Genomic DNA, 19,265 nt, shown 5'->3' with positions numbered 1-19,265 from the left:
GGTGTACAGCAGTGGTTGGAGGTTTGCGCAGCAAAGAACAAACTTGTGCATGAAAATGTTGGCATTTTGGGGTGCTACATGTGACCCCACCACACTGTTCTGTATCTATGGGCCCCAGCTATGCCTGCCTCTTTGTAGGTCCATGGGCACCCGCATGGGCCCCATGCTATGCCTGCCTCTTTGTAGGTTACGTGGAACAGTCCCTCTTCCGCACCTACACAGGCCCCAAACCCCACCTCTTGCTCCGTTACATTGATGACTGTATTGGCGCTGCCTCTTGCTCCCCAGAGGAGCACGAGCAGTTCATCCACTTCACCAACACCTTCCACCCCAACCTTCAGTTCACCTGGGCCATCTTCAGCACATCGCTCACCCTCCTGGACCTCTCAGTCTCCATCTCAGGCAACCAGCTTGTAACTGATGTCCATTTCAAGCCCACCGACTCCCACAGCTACCTAGAATACACCTCCTCCCACCCACCCTCCTGCAAAAATTCCATCCCCTATTCCCAATTCCTCCGCCTCCGCCGCATCTGCTCCCACGATGAGGCATTCCCCTCCCGCACATCCCAGATGTCCAAGTTCTTCAAGGACCGCAACTTTCCCCCAAGTGGTCGAGAACGCCCTTGACCGCATCTCCCGCATTTCCCGCAACACATCCCTCACACCCCGCCCCCGCCACAACCGCCCAAAGAGGATCCCCCTCGTTCTCACACACCACCCCACCAACCTCCGGATACAACGCATCATGCTCCGACACTTCTGCCATCTAAAATCCATCCCCACCCTTGTCTGCTTTCCGGAGAGACCACTCTCTCCGTGACTCCCTTGTTCGCTCCACACTGCCCTCCAACCCCACCACACCCGGCACCTTCCCCTGCAACCGCAGGAAATGCTACACTTGCCCCCACACCTCCTCCCTCACCCCTATCCCAGGCCCCAAGATGACTTTCCATGTTAAGCAGAGGTTCACCTGCACTTCTGCCAATGTGGTATACTGCATCCATTGTACCCGGTGTGGCTTCCTCTACATTGGGGAAACCAAGCGGAGGCTTGGGGACCACTTTGCAGAATACCTCCGCTTGGTTCGCAATAAACAACTGCACCTCCCAGTCGCAAACCATTTCCACTCCCCCTCCCATTCTTTAGATGACATGTCCATCACGGGCCTCCTGCAGTGCCACAATGATGCCACCCGAAGATTGCAGGAACAGCAACTCATATTCTGCTTGGGAACCCTGTAGCCCAATGGTATCAATGTGGACTTCACCAGTTTCAAAATCTCCCCTTCCCCCCACCGCATCCCAAAACCAGCCCAGTTCATCCCTGCCCCCATTGCACCACACAACCAGCCCAGCTCTTCCCCTCCACCCACTGCATCCCAAAACCAGACCAACCTGTCTCTGCTTCCCTAACCTGTTCTTCCTCTCACCCATCCCTTCCTCCCACCCCAAGCCGCACCTCCATCTCCTACCTACTAACCTCATCCCACCTCTTTGACCTGTCCGTCTTCCCTGGACTGACCTATCCCCTCCCCACTTCCCCACCTATACTCTGCTCTCCACCTATCTTCTTTTCTCTCCATCTTCGGTCCGCCTCCCCCTCTCTCCCTATTTATTTCAGAACCCTCACCCCATCCCCCTCTCTGATGAAGGGTCTAGGCCCGAAACGTCAGCTTTTGTGCTCCTGAGATGCTGCTGGGCCTGCTGTGTTCATCCAGCCTCACATTTTATTATCTTGGATTCTCCAGCATCTGCAGTTCCCATTATCACAGCCTTTCCTTCCTGTCCTGTTTTGATAAATTGTTATGAACTCTCTACCTTAATTAGTTTCTACAATTTTGGATTACTTATTACTTTGGTTAGATCCCTGGCATGCGACTCTTCTACCTATCATGTTATTCCAGTCATTTAGTTTGTCTCCAGCATAACCTTTTTTTTTTATATAATTATCTCTCTACCTCATTTAATTGGGATAAAGTTCAACTGTTTGCTTGTCATTCAGCTGTTGACACTTTACTCACACCATCTAACAGTCTTGGTCACCTGCAGAGACTTATTATTCCACATTCCACTCACATCAGTTGTATTATCTTTTGATCTGCCTAGAAATTCTGTGTCTGTGTGCTCTTCTCTCACAATTCCCCTGACAGAGGGGCTATGCTCCAAAAGCCTGTGATTTCAAATAAACCTTTTGGACTATAACCTGATGTTGTGTGACTTCTGACTAAGTCAAAAGCATGCTGGAATAATGTCTAGATAACAAGGTGTAGAGCTGGATGAGCACAGCAGGCTGAGCAGGAAAGCTGATGTTTCAGGCCTGACCCTTCTTCAGATTTTCTTCAAATCTGAAGAAGGGTCAGGCCCGAAACGTCAGCTTTCTTGCTCGGCCTGCTGTGTTCATCCAGCTCTGCACCTGTTATCTCAGATTCTCCAGCATCTGCAGCTCTTACTATCTCTGGCATAATCTCTACTTGTCTGACGGAGCACAGCTCTAATAACATTCAAGAAACTGTAAACCTAAAAGAACCGCAGATGCTGGAAATCAGAAGCAAAACGGAAATTGCTGGAAAACCCAGCAAAAACCCCCATCATCTAAAATACAGGATAGGACCATGGACTTTTCAAAACTTTCAAAGTAAAAGGGGATAGCTATGCTGAGCGCTGGGAAAAATACACAAACACAGAGTTGGCTATTGTTCAGCCTGAAATTCCAATTTATACCAATTTAGAAAGGAATGTTGAGACACACAGCATTTTTACATTTCAGTGTGGAGCTGGAGTAACACAGCAGGCCAAGCAGCATCAGAGGAGCAAGTGAAGAAGGGTCCCAACCTGAAAGTCAACTTTCCTGCTCCTCTGCTGCCTGGCCTGCTGTGTTACTCCAGTTCCTCCAGCTCCACACTGTTATCTCTGACTCCAGCATCAGCAGTTCTTACTATGTTGAGTGATTTATATATTTTGTTTGTTTACGTTACAGCTCTATGATTCAATTTTGAGCTCCACAACTTCAGAGCAGGAAGCCTGTGCTCCATTCACCTTACATCTCCCCCCATTCCCATTCCACGGCCCCCGGGCATGTCTTGTTTACTTTCAGCAAAGTGGACCCATTTTCTATCATGCATTTTATCACTGCCTTTGTCATTTGCTTTGGACATCATCACAGTCTTCTCATCACCAACCACTTTAAAACCCTTTCCACTCCCTGGGTGACATGTCCATCCTGGGCCTCCTCCAGTCTCTCAATGACACCACCTGCAAACTGGGGGAACAATACCTCATATTCCACCTTGGGAGCTTACAGCCTAAACATGGATTTTACCAGTTTCAAAATCTCCACACCCCCAGCCTCATCCCATGACCAACCCTCCTTCTCACCCTGCCTCCTTGATTTGACGCATCCTGTCTCAAGTCTTCTCTCCATTTGTGATTAAACTGCTGTTTAACTTCCAGTGTTTAACTGGTGTAATCTAATAGTATATTTAATTACTGTCCTCTGTATTCTTGATTGTCAATTTCCCTATTTATTACAATTGCCTTTATGTCATGTATTATACTTATCTTTTGCATGTAATAAACTAAGATTATTTTACCCTGAAACAACTATCTACTGTCTCCTTTATTTCACATTCCTAAATAAATGGTGTCAGAACTTGGGATCTGGGGGTAATTCCAACCACCAAAGAAAAATCAGCAAATTACTCATTGCAAACCAGAACACTGTTGCAGGTTTGGCAGCATCTGAAGAAGGGCCACGAGAGCTGAAACATAACTCTGATTTCTCTCCACAGATGCTGCCAGACCTATTGAATTTTTCCAGTAATTTCTGTTTTTGATTCAAGAAACTGTTTCTTGTCCAGGGAAACATAGCCCATTCCACTACTTACAAAATTCACTCTAATCACCACCAACCAGCACAGTGACAACAATGTGTACCTTTCATAAAATGCACTGTAGCAACTCATCAAGGTGCTTTTGTCAGCACCTTCTGAACCTGCAACATCTACTACCTAGAACAGTAAGGGCAGCAGCAGCATGGAAATGTGATCCTGTTCAAGTTCCCTTCAAGTCACCCTGTCCTGTCTCTGAACTTCATTGGTGCTCCTCCTTTGTTGGGTCAAACTCCTGCAACAGACTCCTTAACAACATTGTGAGTATACTTAGACCCTAAGGGCTGCAGCAGTTCAAGGAGGCAGCTCACTATCACCTTCTCAGGAGCTGTAGGCATGGACAATAAGTAGTGGCAATGCCAACAAAACCCACAGCCCAAGAACTAATAAAAAAATCCAAATCATCCCCAATCGCAACTCTTTTTTAAAAACAGAGACATATAGCACACAAATCAGACCCTTCAGCCCAACTCATCCGTGCCGACCAGATATCCTATATAAATCTAGTCCTACTTGCCAGCATTTGACCTATATCCCTTTAAACCCTTCCTATACAAATACTCATCCAGATGCCTTTTAAACATTGTAATTGTACCAGTCTCCACCACTTCCTCTGGCAGATCATTCCCATATATGCACCACCCGCTGTGTGAAAATGTTGTCCTTTAGGGTCCGTAAATATCTTTCCCCTCTCACCTTAAATCTATGCCCTTTGGTTTTGGACTCCCTCATCCTAGGGAAAGACTTTGCTTATTTACTATCCATACCCCTCACAATTTTAACAACTTCTATATGGTCAATCTTCAGCCTCTGATGCTCCAGGAAAAACAGCCCCAGCCTATTCAGCCTCTCCCTCTAGCCCTCCAACATCCTCGTAAATCTTTTCTGAACCCTTTCTAACTACACAATATCCTTCCTATAGGAGGGAAACCAGAATTGCATGCAATACTCCTAAACTGGCCGAATCAATGTCCTGTACACCTGCAACACCTACACTCAAATGCACTGACCAATAAAGGGAAGCATACCAAACGCCACATTCTCTATCCTATTTACCTGTGACTCCACTTTCAAGGAACTATGAACCTGCACACCAAGATCTCTTTGTTCAGCAGCACTCCCCAGGACCTTAATGTTTAGTGTATAAGCCCCATCCTGATTTGCCTTTCCAAAATGCACCACCTCACACTTACCTAAATTAAACTCCATCTGCTACTGTTCAGCGCAACGGCCCATCTGATCAACATCATCACACCTGCAATTTTAGCATCTTGAGGTATGTGCAGTGACTTAATGCAATACTTCCTCAAAATCAGAAACACTTTCCCCTCCTTATTTGTGCAAACGTTCTAAAAGATTCCTCAAATGCAACTTCCCTTCCATAAATACGTTTTGACTTTCAAATGCCATTAACACATCCGAATAATAGACTCTTGCATTTTGCCAAACACTGGTGTCAGGCTAATTGGCTCATTACGTAATGTTTCTCTCTCCTCCCTTAAATAATTTTTGTCACCTTTCCAATCAAATGGGCGAAATTCTAGCATCTGAGAAATTCTGCAGTATCAATATGCGAAAAGAAATGCCTTGCGACAATGCTGTTCGTCTCTGTTTGAAATGACAGGTCTAAAACGACGATCGGGACCGTCGCTCTTGCGCGTATAAAAGTTAATTCAATTCCTCACCCCCCTTCACTCTCCACCTCTTCGGAGCTGAGACAAGCAAAACCAACAGCTGCAGCATCTGTATCTCCATCTTCCAGGACTCGCTCGCTTCTCTTCCTCTTCCTCGCCGCCTTTCTCGGACTCCGCTCCGGCCCGAACTGACTAAGTTCTTTCCGCACTTGTTCCTCCAGGCGAGGCACGGCCTCCTTCAGGCTTTGCACCTCGCCCTTCACCTCCTCCAGGCTGCGGATCAGCCCGCTCAGCGTCTCCAAGATGTCGGCGTGACGCGGGGAGGGCGGCCTGGGGCCGGAGGCTTTTAAACGGTTGCGAAACTCGGCCCGACTCCTCATTGCGGTGATGCTGCCTTCGTTCTCTTTGGTCCTTCGATACCAGGAGACCGCCAGCGTGAGGCCGGCCACTCCGATTCCCACCCCTGCTAACAAGCCCAATAACAGGGCCTTGCCATCGGTTGACTGCGTCATGCCCGCGAGCGCTAGCCGTTGCTATAGTCCGTTAGAAGTGAGCGCGAGCAGCATCGACAATCTGGAATCTAGTCGCCAGCTGCTGATCCTCACATTCACCTTCATACAAAACAACTCGCTGTTGTTAGCTCCAACAAAACAACTTCTGCCGTTGTCTGCTGTCACACGCGGTTAATAACCGCCCACTCGGAATTCTCTACTCCCGGCTGCAACAGCCTATTTTTGCACCGTGAGTGACAGCAGGAAAGCGAAAGTATATTGAGCACTCACAGAGGTAGTTTTTACATTTTTTAAAATAAGTACATTGTCATAATTATTGATCTGCCACCACAAAATGATTATTTCAATTCATTGCTCTGAAAGTATATTTCTATTTACAACCCATTGCGCAACATTGCAGCGAGCGAGATAACAAGGTGTAGAGCTGGATGAACACAGCAGGCCAAGCATTTTCTGATGAAGGGTCAAGGCCCGAAACGTCAGCTATCCTGCTCTTCTGATGCTGCTTGGCCTACTGTGTTCATCCAGCTGTACATCTTGTTATTTAGGATTCTCCAGCATCTGAAGTTCCTATTATCTCTATTACAGCGAATGACTTTTTTATTCTGCTACGTCTACCATACACCATAACTGTTGACGGTTCACCCACAATTAATTGAAGAGCCGACTGCATTTCGATGTTTGCTCAACGTCAACTTGAGTTCACGTAGCGTTTCATAAGCATTTTAACAAATGAAGTTGGAAACCGAGCCACGTGTGATCTTGGGGCAGTGACCAAAACTTCACAGGAGCACGTGTTAGTCCTATTTCCGATTTTCGTGTAAACGTCGGAGCCGAGACGAAACCTTGCAAGAATCACCGTAGGACCAAACTTACAATAAGTGCTTTTTAGGCTTCCCTGACCCTTGGCCCCATGCTAAGTAGGTTTTGCCTATAGGGAAGATCATTCCTCGTCGGGATTTGGATTAAAACGGTATTGTCAGGAATGATAGATAACAAACTGTGGAGCTGGATGAACACAGCAGGCCAAGGGAGAGATAATGGGAACTGCAGATGCTGGAGAATTCCAAGATAATAAAATGTGAGGCTGGATGAACACGGCAGGCCAAGCAGCATCTCAGGAGCACAAAAGCTGACGTTTCGGGCCTAGACCCTTGATGGGGAGAGGATTCTGAAATAAATAGCTATCTACTAACCTCATCCCACCCCCTTGACCTGTCCATCCTCCTGGGACTGACCTATCCCGTCCCTACCTCCCCACCCATACTTTCCTCTCCACCTATCTTCTCCACTAACCATCTTCAGTCTGCCTCCCCCTCTCTCCCTATTTATTTCAGAATCCTCTCCCCATCCCCCTTTTCTGATAAAGGGTCTAGGCCCGAAACGTCAGCTTTTGTGCTCCTAAGCTGCTCCTTGGCCTGCTGTATGATAATAAAATGTGAGGCTGGATGAACACAGCAGGCCAAGCAGCATCTCAGGAGCACAAAAGCTGACGTTTCGGGCCTAGACCCTTTATCAGAAAAGGGGGATGGGGAGAGGATTCTGAAATAAATAGGGAGAGAGGGGGAGGCAGACTGAAGATGGTTAGTGGAGAAGATAGGTGGAGAGGAAAGTATGGGTGGGAGGTAGGGACGGGATAGGTCAGTCCCGGGAGGATGGGCAGGTCAAGGGGGTGGGATGAGGTTAGTAGATAGCTATTTATTTCAGAATCCTCTCCCCATCCCCCTTTTCTGATGAAGGGCCTAGGCCCGAAACGTCAGCTTTTGTGCTCCTAAGATGCTGCTTGGCCTGCTGTGTTCATCCAGCTCCACACTTTGCTATCTTGGATTCTCCAGCATCTGCAGTTCCCGTTATCACTTGTCAGGAATGATATTGTTACTGAAGCTGTTTTGCTTACATGAGGATTTCCAAAGTGGCTTATTTGACATTCTTGCCATTTTCACGAAAACAATAATCCAGATTGTGGAGGAGAATGAGTAGTCAAATCCACTGGGCTGAGAGGATTAATATTTATAGGACAATAGGTTTATCTTGATGAATGTAGCTTAAGAAACCTTAAAGTGGAATCCTTTAGGATCTCCCAAGGAGTTGAGTTGAAATGTAAAGGTACCTTTTTACTTGGTGTTCTAAAATCATGATTCAAATGATCAGATTATTTAGGTTCAGCTTTATGCTTTTATATTGGTTAAAACAGACCTTCTCGCAATCCAGACTGTAAAAACATGGGAATGGGGAAAATTCAGGAGAAGACTGACTCCGTCAATTACGACTCATTTGGGAAAGTGCACTGATCCTCAAGTCTGACTACTCTTAGGGCGGCCACAAAAATTAATGATTTAATCAAAACCTTCCAAAACTCCTGATTTACTTTTGGAATCAAGCTAACAGAAGACACTACCCAAGTTCCTGTACTTAACAACTGTTTATTACAAGTAAGCAAATTCTACTCGTGAGTAGTCCCTGCCATATCAACATAAGTTTCTGCTAATTAAAACTCCAATCATCTTTTAAAATCCCTTCACACACATACAAACAATCACAGACTAACAAAAGATGTTGTGGGTGGAGGGAAGAAAAATTGGAAAACATGGTTCAACAGCAGGAGTCCCTAGGTTCGATTTTATAATGTTACTTTTGGCTTGCCAGGACTTTCTGCGCTTCATTATCCCAGATTCTTTCACCGCTTCACAGGAGGCACACTGCAGTTGGTAGGTCAACTACAAAGTCTGTTATAGGTTAAAGGCAACAGTGCACAGTAAGTAGGAGGACGGGCAGAAAACAAGTGACTTTCTTCCATCTTCCTTTTTTTTACTGCAACGAGAGACACTACCAATCCTTCCAGCGATCCAAATATTTCTCCCTGTATTGTTCACGCCCACAAGCTGTTCCGCCACCCAGAAATCAGAAAGTTGCCACCAGGCTGATGGCAACCATTGACATCCACGACTGGTCGCAGGCTAACCAGCTAATCTCAGACTGCACACGCTTCCCCATCACTTGAACAAAGCAGCAGATATAACCACTACACACAATTTTTTAAAAAATTCATGCATGGGATAACGATGTCACTGACCAGGTCAACATTTATTGTCCTTCCCAATTGACCAGAGTACAGATGAGAGTCAAGCACATTGCTAAGGGTCTGAAGTCACACATAAGCCAAACCAGGTAAGTCAGGCAGAGATAGTAAGAACAGCCAATGCTGGAGTCAGAGATAACACAGTTGGAGCTGGACGAACACAGTAGGCTAGGCAGTATCAGGAGAGCAGGAAAGCTGATGTTTCAGGTCAGGACCCTTCTTCAGAAATGGGCGAGGTGGAAAGGGGCTCAAATAAATAGAGACGAGGGATGGGGCTGGGGAACATAGGTAGGTTGGTGATAGGTGAGTGCACATAGGCAGTGGTGGGGAGATTGGTCAGTGAGGTGGGAGGGCTGGATAGGTGGGGGTGAAGATGGACAGGTCTCAATTTGGTCTTTACTAGTTTCAAAATCTCCTCACCCCTGGTCTCATTCCATGACCAACCTCCCTCTCATCCCCACCTCCTTGACCAGTCTGTCTTCTGTCCCATCTATCTGCTCCTCTCACCTCACAGACCAATTCCCACCACTGCTTACCTGTATTCACCTATCGCCATCCCACCTACTTTCCCCAGCCCCTCTCATCCCAACATAAGACCATAAGACATAGGAGTGGAAGTAAGGCCATTCGGCCCATCAAGTCCACTCCACCATTTAAATCATGGCTGATGGGCATTTCAACTCCACTTCCCTGCACTCTCCCCGTAGCCCCTGATTCCTTGTGAGATCAAGAATTTGTCGATCACCACCTTGAAGGCATCTAACGTCCCGGCCTCCACTGCACTCAGTGGCAATGAATTTCACAAGCCCACCACTCTGGCTGAAGAAATGTCATCTCATTTCCATTTTGAATTTACCCCCTCTAATTTTAAGGCTGTGCCCATGGGTCCTAATCTCCCCGCCTAATGGAAACAACTTCCTAGCAACCACCCCTTCTATGCCATACATTATCTTGTAAGTTTGTATTAGATCTCCCCTCAACCTTCTAAACTCTAATGAGTACAATCCCAGGATCCTTAGCCATTCATCATGCGTTAAACCTACCATTCCAGGGATCATCTGTGTGAATCTCCACTGGACACGCTCCAGGGCTAGTATGTCCTTCCTGAGGTGTGGGGCCCAAAATTGGACACAGTATTCTAAATGGGGCCTAACTAGAGCTTTATAAAGTCTCAGAAGCACATCGCTGCTTTTATATTCCAACCCTCTTGAGATAAACGACAACATTACAAGCGCTTTCTTAATCACGGACTCTACCTGCAAGTTAACTTTTAGAGAATCCTGAAACAACTCCCAGATCCCTTTGTACTTCTGCTCTATGAATTTTCTCACCATTTAGCATTTTTTTTTCAAAAGTGCAAAACCTCACATTTACTCACATTGAATTTCATCAGCCATTTCCTGGACCACTCTCCTAAACTGTCTAAATCTTTCAGCAGCTTCCCCACCTCAGTACTACCTGCCTGTCCACCTATCTTCATATCATCGGCAAACTTCGCCAGAATACCCCCAGTCCCTTCATCCAGATCATTAATATATAAGGTGAAAAGCTGCAGCCCCAACACTGAACCCTGCGGGACACCACTCGTCACCGGTTGCCATTCCGAAAAAGAGCTTTGACCTGTCCGTCTTCTCTCCTAAGTATCTCCCTCTCAACCCCGCCTCCTTGACCTGTCCGTCTTCTCCCCGCCTCTCTGCCCCTCCCACCTCACTGACCAATCCTGACAATACCTACACTTACCAATCACCATCCCACCTACCTTCCCTAGGTAAGGAAGGCAGTTTCATCCCTAAAAGGCATTAGTGAGCCCTAGGTAATTTTAGTAATTTGTTTTCAAAAGTGCAGCAATTCCTTCCACAATCAGTCTTTTTTCCCATTTTAGTCTACAGAGATGCAGAAAGTAAAATTATACAGTGTTTACACATCTCACATTTACCCAGATTTTTCAGTCAGCTGTAAAGCTATGGTACTTAGTTCTGATGTAGAACAGTGCACCACAAGGAAATAGCCATCTCTGTGATATGGATTTCCTCTTTCAGAACACAGTTTGAGACAATGAATCTCCTGAGTTCTGGCAAACATTCATGTCGTTTTGCAGGATAACTAGCCAATCATATTTAAGTAGTTTCAGATACATCAAGCCAGGAAGTTACAAGCATTCATTAGGCATTACTCAATTTTTTGGGAACAAGATAAATGATTGAGAAGTATGCGTGAAATTAAGGAAGAAGCTCAAATATTATGAGCTTTCAAAAATAAATGTTTTAATAATATATGTATTTTTAATCATAAAAAGATTAATTTGTAGAACCATAAAGATGAAATTAGTTTATCAGGACCATTGAAAACCAAGTTACATTCGTTCAGCAAAATATGAGGGAGGTGATTATGTAATGGTAATGTCACTGGACTAGTAGTCAAGACATGGTTTCAAATCTCACCATCGCTGATATGGTAAAAACAAAATTTATTAAAAATCTGCAATGATAAGTTGGCTTAATGGTGCCTGTGTAGGCACTTTTGATTGTCATTAAAAAAGCTTCTGGTTCACTATTTTCCTCTAGTCAAGAAATCAGCTGTCATTAGCTGGATTGGCCTACATGTGACTCTGGGCCCACTGCAATGTAGTTGATTCTTAACTGCCATCTGAACAATTAGGGATGGGCAAGAAATGCTGGCCTAACCAGTGATGCTAATATCCAGTTAACAGAGAAGAAGTAATTTTGTTTCCTGTGTTTATACTGCAAGATGAACAATGTAAAAGGACACATTCTTGCCAATTTAGTGATTGCAGGCTGGACACTCAACGGCATGTGATAAGGTATGGAATCACTCACAGCCACTTCCAAATTGTTGTACGTGTAGACTGCAAAATTTGCTGTCAGTTTCAGAGGATTAATGAGAGTGTTGAAAATTTCATCATTATTACCATGACAGAATCTACCAAATTACCTGCTTTTGCCACCTGTGTTTGAGGACAATGACAGTAAATACAAAAAGCATGAAATTCCCAGACTGCCTCAACCAGAATATCATGACCATCAAACACTGCAGGGACAAATAAATGCTAAGCTAAAACATTACTATTATTTTTGATGCAGAGAAAGTATTTAACCTTAACTTCTAAGATAAAGAAACCTTGAATTTCAAGGAAAATATTTAGTATGGTAGCAGATATCCAGATTTTCTGATTCTTGACAAGAACCACAGCCTTGACTTTTATTCCATATAAATATCCACTTACGTCAAATTGTATTGCCTGTACTAAATCAATGACTTTGGATTTCAGTATGTTATTTTGGAAAGTGGAAGGTATTACATTGATAATAATAATGTTACGGGCAGAAGAGAGGGACAGATGAAACTCCTTTTTTCTTACCCCACTGCCATAATCAGTGTAGTAGAAAAGGCAGTGGTCTGTTTTACAAACCTTTGTTTTGGTAAAGTTAATTTAAAAGTGACATGCAGCAAACTCTTAGACTTAAACCTAGAGTATTATTTGGATTCATGCACTCAAGTCCAGAGTAGTCTTCTTAATTTTAAACATACACAAGCATACAAAAAGGATACAGGAAAAGCAAGTGCTTTATCTACATCTGTGAGTATTATCCTTTCCAGGACATCTAAGGAAGGCGATCTGCTGGCCATTCAGCAATGCCCAGGCCCCACGAGTGAATAAAAGAAAATAAAAATAAAAGTCTGATTATCAATTAATGTGAATGCCAGAGTCTGGTAATAGGGTTTTTCACTCAGAAATTAAAGTTCAAGTGAATCCAGAAGACCAAACACAGGAGTTTGGGAAATCCTTCTAAGCTGGAGATGACACAACCGGTTATGCAGGAAGACAGACAGGAAGCTGGAAGAACACAGCAAGCCAGACAGAATCTGAAGGAAAGGAGAAGTCAATGTTTCAGGTATTACTCATCTTCAAGACTGGATATGAGGATGGGGGAGCTACAGATAAAAAGAGGAGAGGGGGAGAGATAGTAGATGGTGGTGATAAGTTGACACTGCTAGTAAGTGTGATCTGGTTGATCAATGGGAGGGATGAGTCCAATTGGTGGCTGGGAGGGGGTGGGTCTAAAAAGGTAGCTGGGGGAATGGGTGGGAAGGTTATTTGAGATTGCAAAGGGGGATACAATAAAACTTGGCTGGAATGTAATGTCAAGGGGGGAGCTGTCATCCACAGTGGCTTCAAGGGGGGATGTTGTGAATGATTACATTGGTTATGGCCATCCCTTATGTGGGGTCTGGGTGAAAAAGACAGGCAGATGCAGCTGCATATAGATAGATTGGGTGAGTATCTGGGGAAGTATTAGGACTGCAGGGTTAATGGAATATGTTATTAGAAAGTGGATATTTGGAGGTCACAGGTACATTCAGGCTGGGACTGAAAATCACTGGAAAAGGAACATTCGCTGTCACCTTCCATTGTGCAGCAAGTTGAAAGCATGCAATGAGGAAGAAAATGACCATGATCTCAATTAGAATGGGTGAGGTAAGTGCAAAGACCAGTCATAGGGCTTTTAAAGGGAAAGAAAGTTGGTCACAGGCCCATGCAAAGCACAGACTGGCAGTTCTCTGGCAAGAGGACATGTCTCATCTGGAACTCTGTTGGCCAGCAGGGACCTGCAGTCATTTTTGGAGAATCTCTGTGCCATTTTCCCCTTCTCTGAAATGTTCAGATTCTATTCTTTATCAAACAGGGCAGCTTCAGAATGCCTGTGTTTATCCAAGTGCTCCACAAACTTTAAAAGATGGCACAGGTGGAAGCGATGTCTGTGTTTCAGCTGATACCTGCTGAGTGGCAAGTTGTTTGTGGAATGTTTGTGGTATGATTGGCCAGAAACCAAACATGGGAGATGCCATATGGATGGAGTCGGTAAATAATGAGGTGAAATGAATGAGATAATGGTGAGAAAACTCATAGTGAAAAACCCGCCAAAAAACTCAGCACGACTCAAACTTACAAACAAAACTTGAGATACAGCCCTTTAAGTTTGAATGGGTCTTTTCATCTACCAGTGGTTCTGCACATATCTAGATATTTTGGTAGAATTTTATTTATTCGCGGGATATGGATGTGGATGTTGCTTATTGCCCATGCCTAATTGATCTGGAGAAGAGGTTTTTGAGCTACCACGTGGAATTTTTTTTTTTATTTTTGTTAATTGGATGTAGTAACATTTACTGTCCATTCCAAATTGCTCAGGGGACAGTTCACAATCAATCACATTGTTGTGGGTCTGGACTTACATGAAGGCCAAGCCAGGTAAGTATGGAGATTTCCTTCCCAAAAAGGACATTAGTGAAACAGATGTTTTTTAATGGCAATGGTTGCATGATTGTCATTTGACTAGCTTTCTAGAAAAGAATTGGATGACTGTATGGAGATTGTGTTGTCTATTCACAAAGAAAGGTGTAATGGTTTCTGTATCATTGACTGGTTGGGAACCAGAGGATCACAGCAGAAAAGTGAAGATTGGAAAATAAGGCCTGAGTCTTATTGATTTTTTCGTTCAGTTCGAGTTTCATCAAGTGTTTTAGAAGAATTCCTGCCATGTGACCTAGTGAATTTTCTCACTGTATCTTACCAAACTGACCTCATTAACTACTTACCCCGTCTGTATGACGTCCATCATACTGAATTCTGGCCCCAGATTACTATATGCTGTACCTGGAACAACACCATTCAGTGGATATCTGGCAGAAGATCAGCACAGCATGCAGCTACACCGTCTCTAAAGTGCCACTGTGCATCTGGATGAGTATTGGCATTCTACAGCTGTCCTGATTTGTCAAGGATGTTTCCAGAATATGTCAGAAAATGATCACATGGTATCACAATGCTCTGACGGGAACCTAGAGATCACATTCAAGGGAGGTAGCACAAAGTAGAGAAGTCCACTTCCTGGAGTATAAACAGAGGTGGTTGTGACCAGACCCTCGCAGCCTGATCCAAGCTCACCACTTAGGCCAGTGCAAATCCACAATCCAGAAGAATGGCCAGCAATGCCATGAGGGTTAATGACTTTCGCCGCTTTGCCAACGTAAGTTCTACACTCTCCTCTTCCCCATCACACTCATTATGTCTGGTCCTGGTGTAAAGACAGCAATCTCTCCCTCAATGTCAGTAAAGTGAAGGAGCTGGTCATTGACTTCTGGAAGTGGAGTGGAGGACATGCCACTGTCTGTGTCAATAGTGCTGAAGTGGAGGTGGTTGACAGCTTCACATTCCTAGAAGTAAGAATCACTTTGATCTATCCTGGTCCATCTACATCAACATTACTGTCAAGAAAGCTCACCAATGCCTCTACTTTCTCAAATGGCGAAGGAAATTCAGCATGTGCACAATGATTCTTACCAATTTTAATGGATTATTGTAGAAAGCATCCTATGTGGATGCATCACTGTTTGGGATGGCAACTATTGTGCCCAAGATCATAAGAAATTACAAAGAGTTGTGAATACAGCTCAGTCCATCACAAAAACTAGCCTTCCTTCCATTGACTCCGTCTACACACTGTTGCCTCAGGAAAGCAGCCAACATGGTCAAAGATCATTCCCAGCCCCAGTTATACTCTCTTCCACCCTCTTCCAATGGGCAGAGGATGTCAAAATTGGGAAACACGTACCAACAGATTTAAGAACATCTTCTTCCCCACTGTTGGCAAACTTCTGAATGGGCATCTTGTATATTAGAGTTGAACTTCCTCTGAATTTTCTCCGTGGCTGTAACACTGTATTCTGCATTCTGTTTTATTACCCTGATGTACTTGTATAAGGTATAGTTTGGTTAGCACACAAAACAATACTTTCCACTGTATCTCTGTACATATGACAACAATGATAAATCAAATCAAATTACTGCACCCAACTCCTACCAATATTCATGCTCTGCCACTCTCACTGGCTGCAACAACTCACCCCTCCCACCTCCAATGCCAATAACCCTCCATGACTTTTGCACTGTCTCCTCACTCCTTCAGAACACCTTTCACCCAATTGTACCAAAAGTATCAGCTGGGCTACCCATTGTCATCTCAATCAATTTTTCCCTTTCTCTCATTACAGGCAAAGATAGCTCACAACTTAAGAGAGATAGTCCATAGGGTCACCCAACATTGGGCTGTTCGAGGAGAAAATCCTTACCCTTGCAAGAGAAGACCGTGGCAGTTCCTATGTACCACCAACTGGCTAAGTGCCATTCTTCATTCCTCTGTGGCTCACACATGAATCTTGCTGACAGTCTCACTCATTGCACACCATTGGGGCAGCACGGTGGCTCAGTGGTTAGCACTGCAGCCTCACAGCGCCAGGGACCCGGGTTCAATTCCAGCCTCGGGCGACTGTCTGTATGGAGTTTGCACATTCTCCCTGTGTCTGCGTGGGTTTCCTACAGGTGCTCCGGTTTCCTCCCACAGCCCAAAGATGTGCAGGCTAGGTGGATTGGCCAGCTAAATTGTCCATAGTGTTCGGGGTGTGTGGGTTATAGGAGGATGGGTCTGGGTGGGATGCTTCAAGGGGTGGTGTGGACTTGTTGGGCCAAAGGGCCTGTTTCCACACTGTAGGGGATCTAATCTAATCTAATCTAATCAAACTGTGGTCACTGCACCTTTATGTCTTGCAGTTGATACTGCCAGCTTTTCAACCATCTCCCCAGTGAAACACTGCCTTCCCCAGAAGCCACCTGTTCATCCTATGAGGATGCAAGTACTGAGGCCTCAAAGAAAGCAAGTGCAAAGTTGTTTCCTGCTCTCCATCGCCACTCCCAAGCTCAGATACTGACATCTCAGTGGGAATTGTGTCGGACCACAATCTAGTGGGCACTTCTCTGTGACAGCTCTGTAGCTAGCCAAGGAAGATACTCTTCAGGCTTTGATCCCAGAATTAGGTCAAGTTCTGAACCGTCCCTTCTAGGATCATCAACATGTTGATATAAAGATATATCGTATATGCATTTCAAAAAACCAGCCCTCTCTAATCCCTTTATACTGTGATTATCCTAATCAACACCAAAATGGCTGAAATTCCACAATATAATTACCCAGTTATTATTTTTACATGTTTTAGTAAATTGACTACTTATCTATTCCTTAATTGACCTCTGATTGTTTGGAGGATTCTAATACTCTCCTAACAGCGTGCCTGTCCCCTTTCTATTCCTAAACTCTTCTCACAAAGCGTCATTTGAAGATCCATCCAAGATATTACCCCTCCTAACTGCAGGAACTGACTCCCTAACTAAATGAAACACCACCTCCATTCTTACATCCTTTCGTATCCTGCCTGAAGATCCTATACTCTGGAACATTGAATTGCCAGTTTTGTCTCACTCTTTACCACGCTTCTGTGATGGCAACAATATTACGATTCCCATGTGTCAATCCACAGACTTAACTCATCTATCTTACTTCTAATACTCACGGCATTAAAGTAGAGGCCATCCAGACTTGCCTTATTCCTTTGAGACTCAATATAGCTGAACCCACTGTGCTTTGGTTCCTTTTCGAAGTTAATGCTGTGCCACTGTTGAACTAGTGTACTATGTAAAAGAAACCAAACTTGCTTCTGTACTATATTTTGGTGCTTTCTGAGATGAACTGAAAAACTTGCTTCTGATCTGAATTTAACAAAAACTGATTTTAGATTGCTTTGATATGAAAACAAAGCTAATGATCTTACAAGTTTGATCTACCTGTTGTAAGTACAACAATATGAACATCTTCTGTTCGCACGACAAAAATATGTAGTAATCTCCATGAAATATACTGGATTAGATCATGATTCTTGAAGGATGAGTGCATTTTATACCCATCCCTAATTTCCCAGAGTACAGTCATAACTCAACCACATTGCACTGTTTCTGGAATCACATTAAGTCAGACCAAGTATAGGTGGTGGATTTTCTAATCTAATGTCAAAATAAAAAAAATACTGTATCAAAATTGGTGTGATCAATTTTCTTCATAGTATTTTTCATTCAATCGTGGGAATAGGCATCACTAGCTGGGCCAGCTTTTATTGACCATCCCTGGTATCACTTGAAGAGTTTCTGGTGAGCCTGTGTTCTTGAATTGCTACAGCCCATTCTGGGTTGGTAGGCCCACAGTTCTAAGGGAGAAGGAATTCCAAGTTTTGACCCAACTGAAGTGAAAGAATAGTGATATATTTCCAATTGATGGTGACTGTGTTGGAGAGGGACTAGCAAGAGGCAATGTTCCATGTATCTGTTGCTGTTATCCTTCTGGATTTTTTTGGTCATGGTTTTGAAAGATGCTATCTAAGGAACCTTTTACGGTGTATCTTGTACTTGAAACATGCTGCTGGTACTGAGAGTTAGTGGTGGAGAGAGTGAAAGTTTGTGGATTTGGTGTAAATGAAGTGAGCTGCCCTTGTCCTGGATTGTGTCAAGCTTCTTGAGTATTGTTGGAGCTGCATTCAAGATTTCATTGAATGACACAGCAGATTCGATAGGCTCAATGGCTCACACACACTCATATGTCTTATGGTAATCCAGGCAAGTGGAAACTGTTCCATTATACTCCTGACTGTGCCTTGGGAAGTTAGAAGGTGAGTTACTAGCTGTAGGATTCCAGGCTTCTGATGTGCTCTTGCAGTCACAGTAATTGTATGGCTATTCTAGTTCATTGATAGTCAGAGGATATTGAGAGTGGGTATTTAGAGATGGTAATGCCATTGAATGTCAAGGGCACTGATTAAACTGTCTTTTGTTGTACACAGCCATTGCTTGGCACTTTTGTGGTATGAATGTCATTTGTCATTTATCAGCACAAGTCTGGATATTGTCCAGACCTTGGTGCCTTTGGACATGATTGCTTCAATATCCAAGGAATCTCTTAGCCTCATCTGCCTGAGCTTGGTTCATATCCCTCCAAACCTTTCCTATTCATGAACTTATCCAAATGTTTTTTAAAATTGTAACTGTACCTGCATCACTTTCTCTTGCCAGTTCATTTCACACACGAGCCACTCTTTGTGGAAAGAAGTTGCCCCCCATATTGTTTTTTTAAGTCTTTCCCTCTCACCTTAAAAATATGTCCCTTGGATAGTAAAGCAGAGGAAGTATATGGGCCGGTGTGGCACCTTCTGTTATTGCATGGCAAGATGCCATGGGGTGAGCTGAGATGT

General features: G+C 44.2%; 2 protein-coding genes across 12 annotated transcripts in view; one reads left to right on the top strand and one right to left on the bottom strand.

Moving 5' to 3' along the window:
* LOC125452204 (regulator of microtubule dynamics protein 2) overlaps positions 1 to 6,484 on the bottom strand; it is a 101,968-nt gene extending 95,484 nt beyond the window's left edge. Inside the window, exon 1 of one of the 9 annotated variants that reach the window (XM_048530325.2) lies at positions 5,574 to 6,484. In XM_048530325.2, the coding sequence (XP_048386282.2) occupies positions 5,574 to 6,034 (461 nt within the window). In that variant the 5' untranslated portion in view covers positions 6,035 to 6,484. The remainder of the gene's footprint in view (positions 1 to 5,573) is intronic. The other 8 variants (XM_059645189.1, XM_048530323.2, XM_059645192.1 and 5 more) reach the window with 8 other exon arrangements.
* cdc42ep3 (CDC42 effector protein (Rho GTPase binding) 3) overlaps positions 5,298 to 19,265 on the top strand; it is a 196,452-nt gene continuing 182,484 nt past the window's right edge. Inside the window, exons 1-2 of one of the 3 annotated variants that reach the window (XR_009445668.1) lie at positions 5,298 to 6,308; positions 16,744 to 18,040. The gene's annotated coding sequence lies outside the window, so the exon portion shown is untranslated. Of the gene's footprint in view, positions 6,309 to 6,622; positions 7,091 to 16,743; positions 18,041 to 19,265 lie in introns of those variants that run through there. The other 2 variants (XR_007247492.2, XM_048530329.2) reach the window with 2 other exon arrangements.

Source organism: Stegostoma tigrinum, chromosome 4 (assembly GCF_030684315.1).
Source record: "Stegostoma tigrinum isolate sSteTig4 chromosome 4, sSteTig4.hap1, whole genome shotgun sequence".
Classification (NCBI taxonomy): domain Eukaryota; kingdom Metazoa; phylum Chordata; class Chondrichthyes; order Orectolobiformes; family Stegostomatidae; genus Stegostoma; species Stegostoma tigrinum.
Note: the sequence above shows the minus strand (reverse complement) of the source record. Positions and strands in the feature narration are given on the sequence as shown.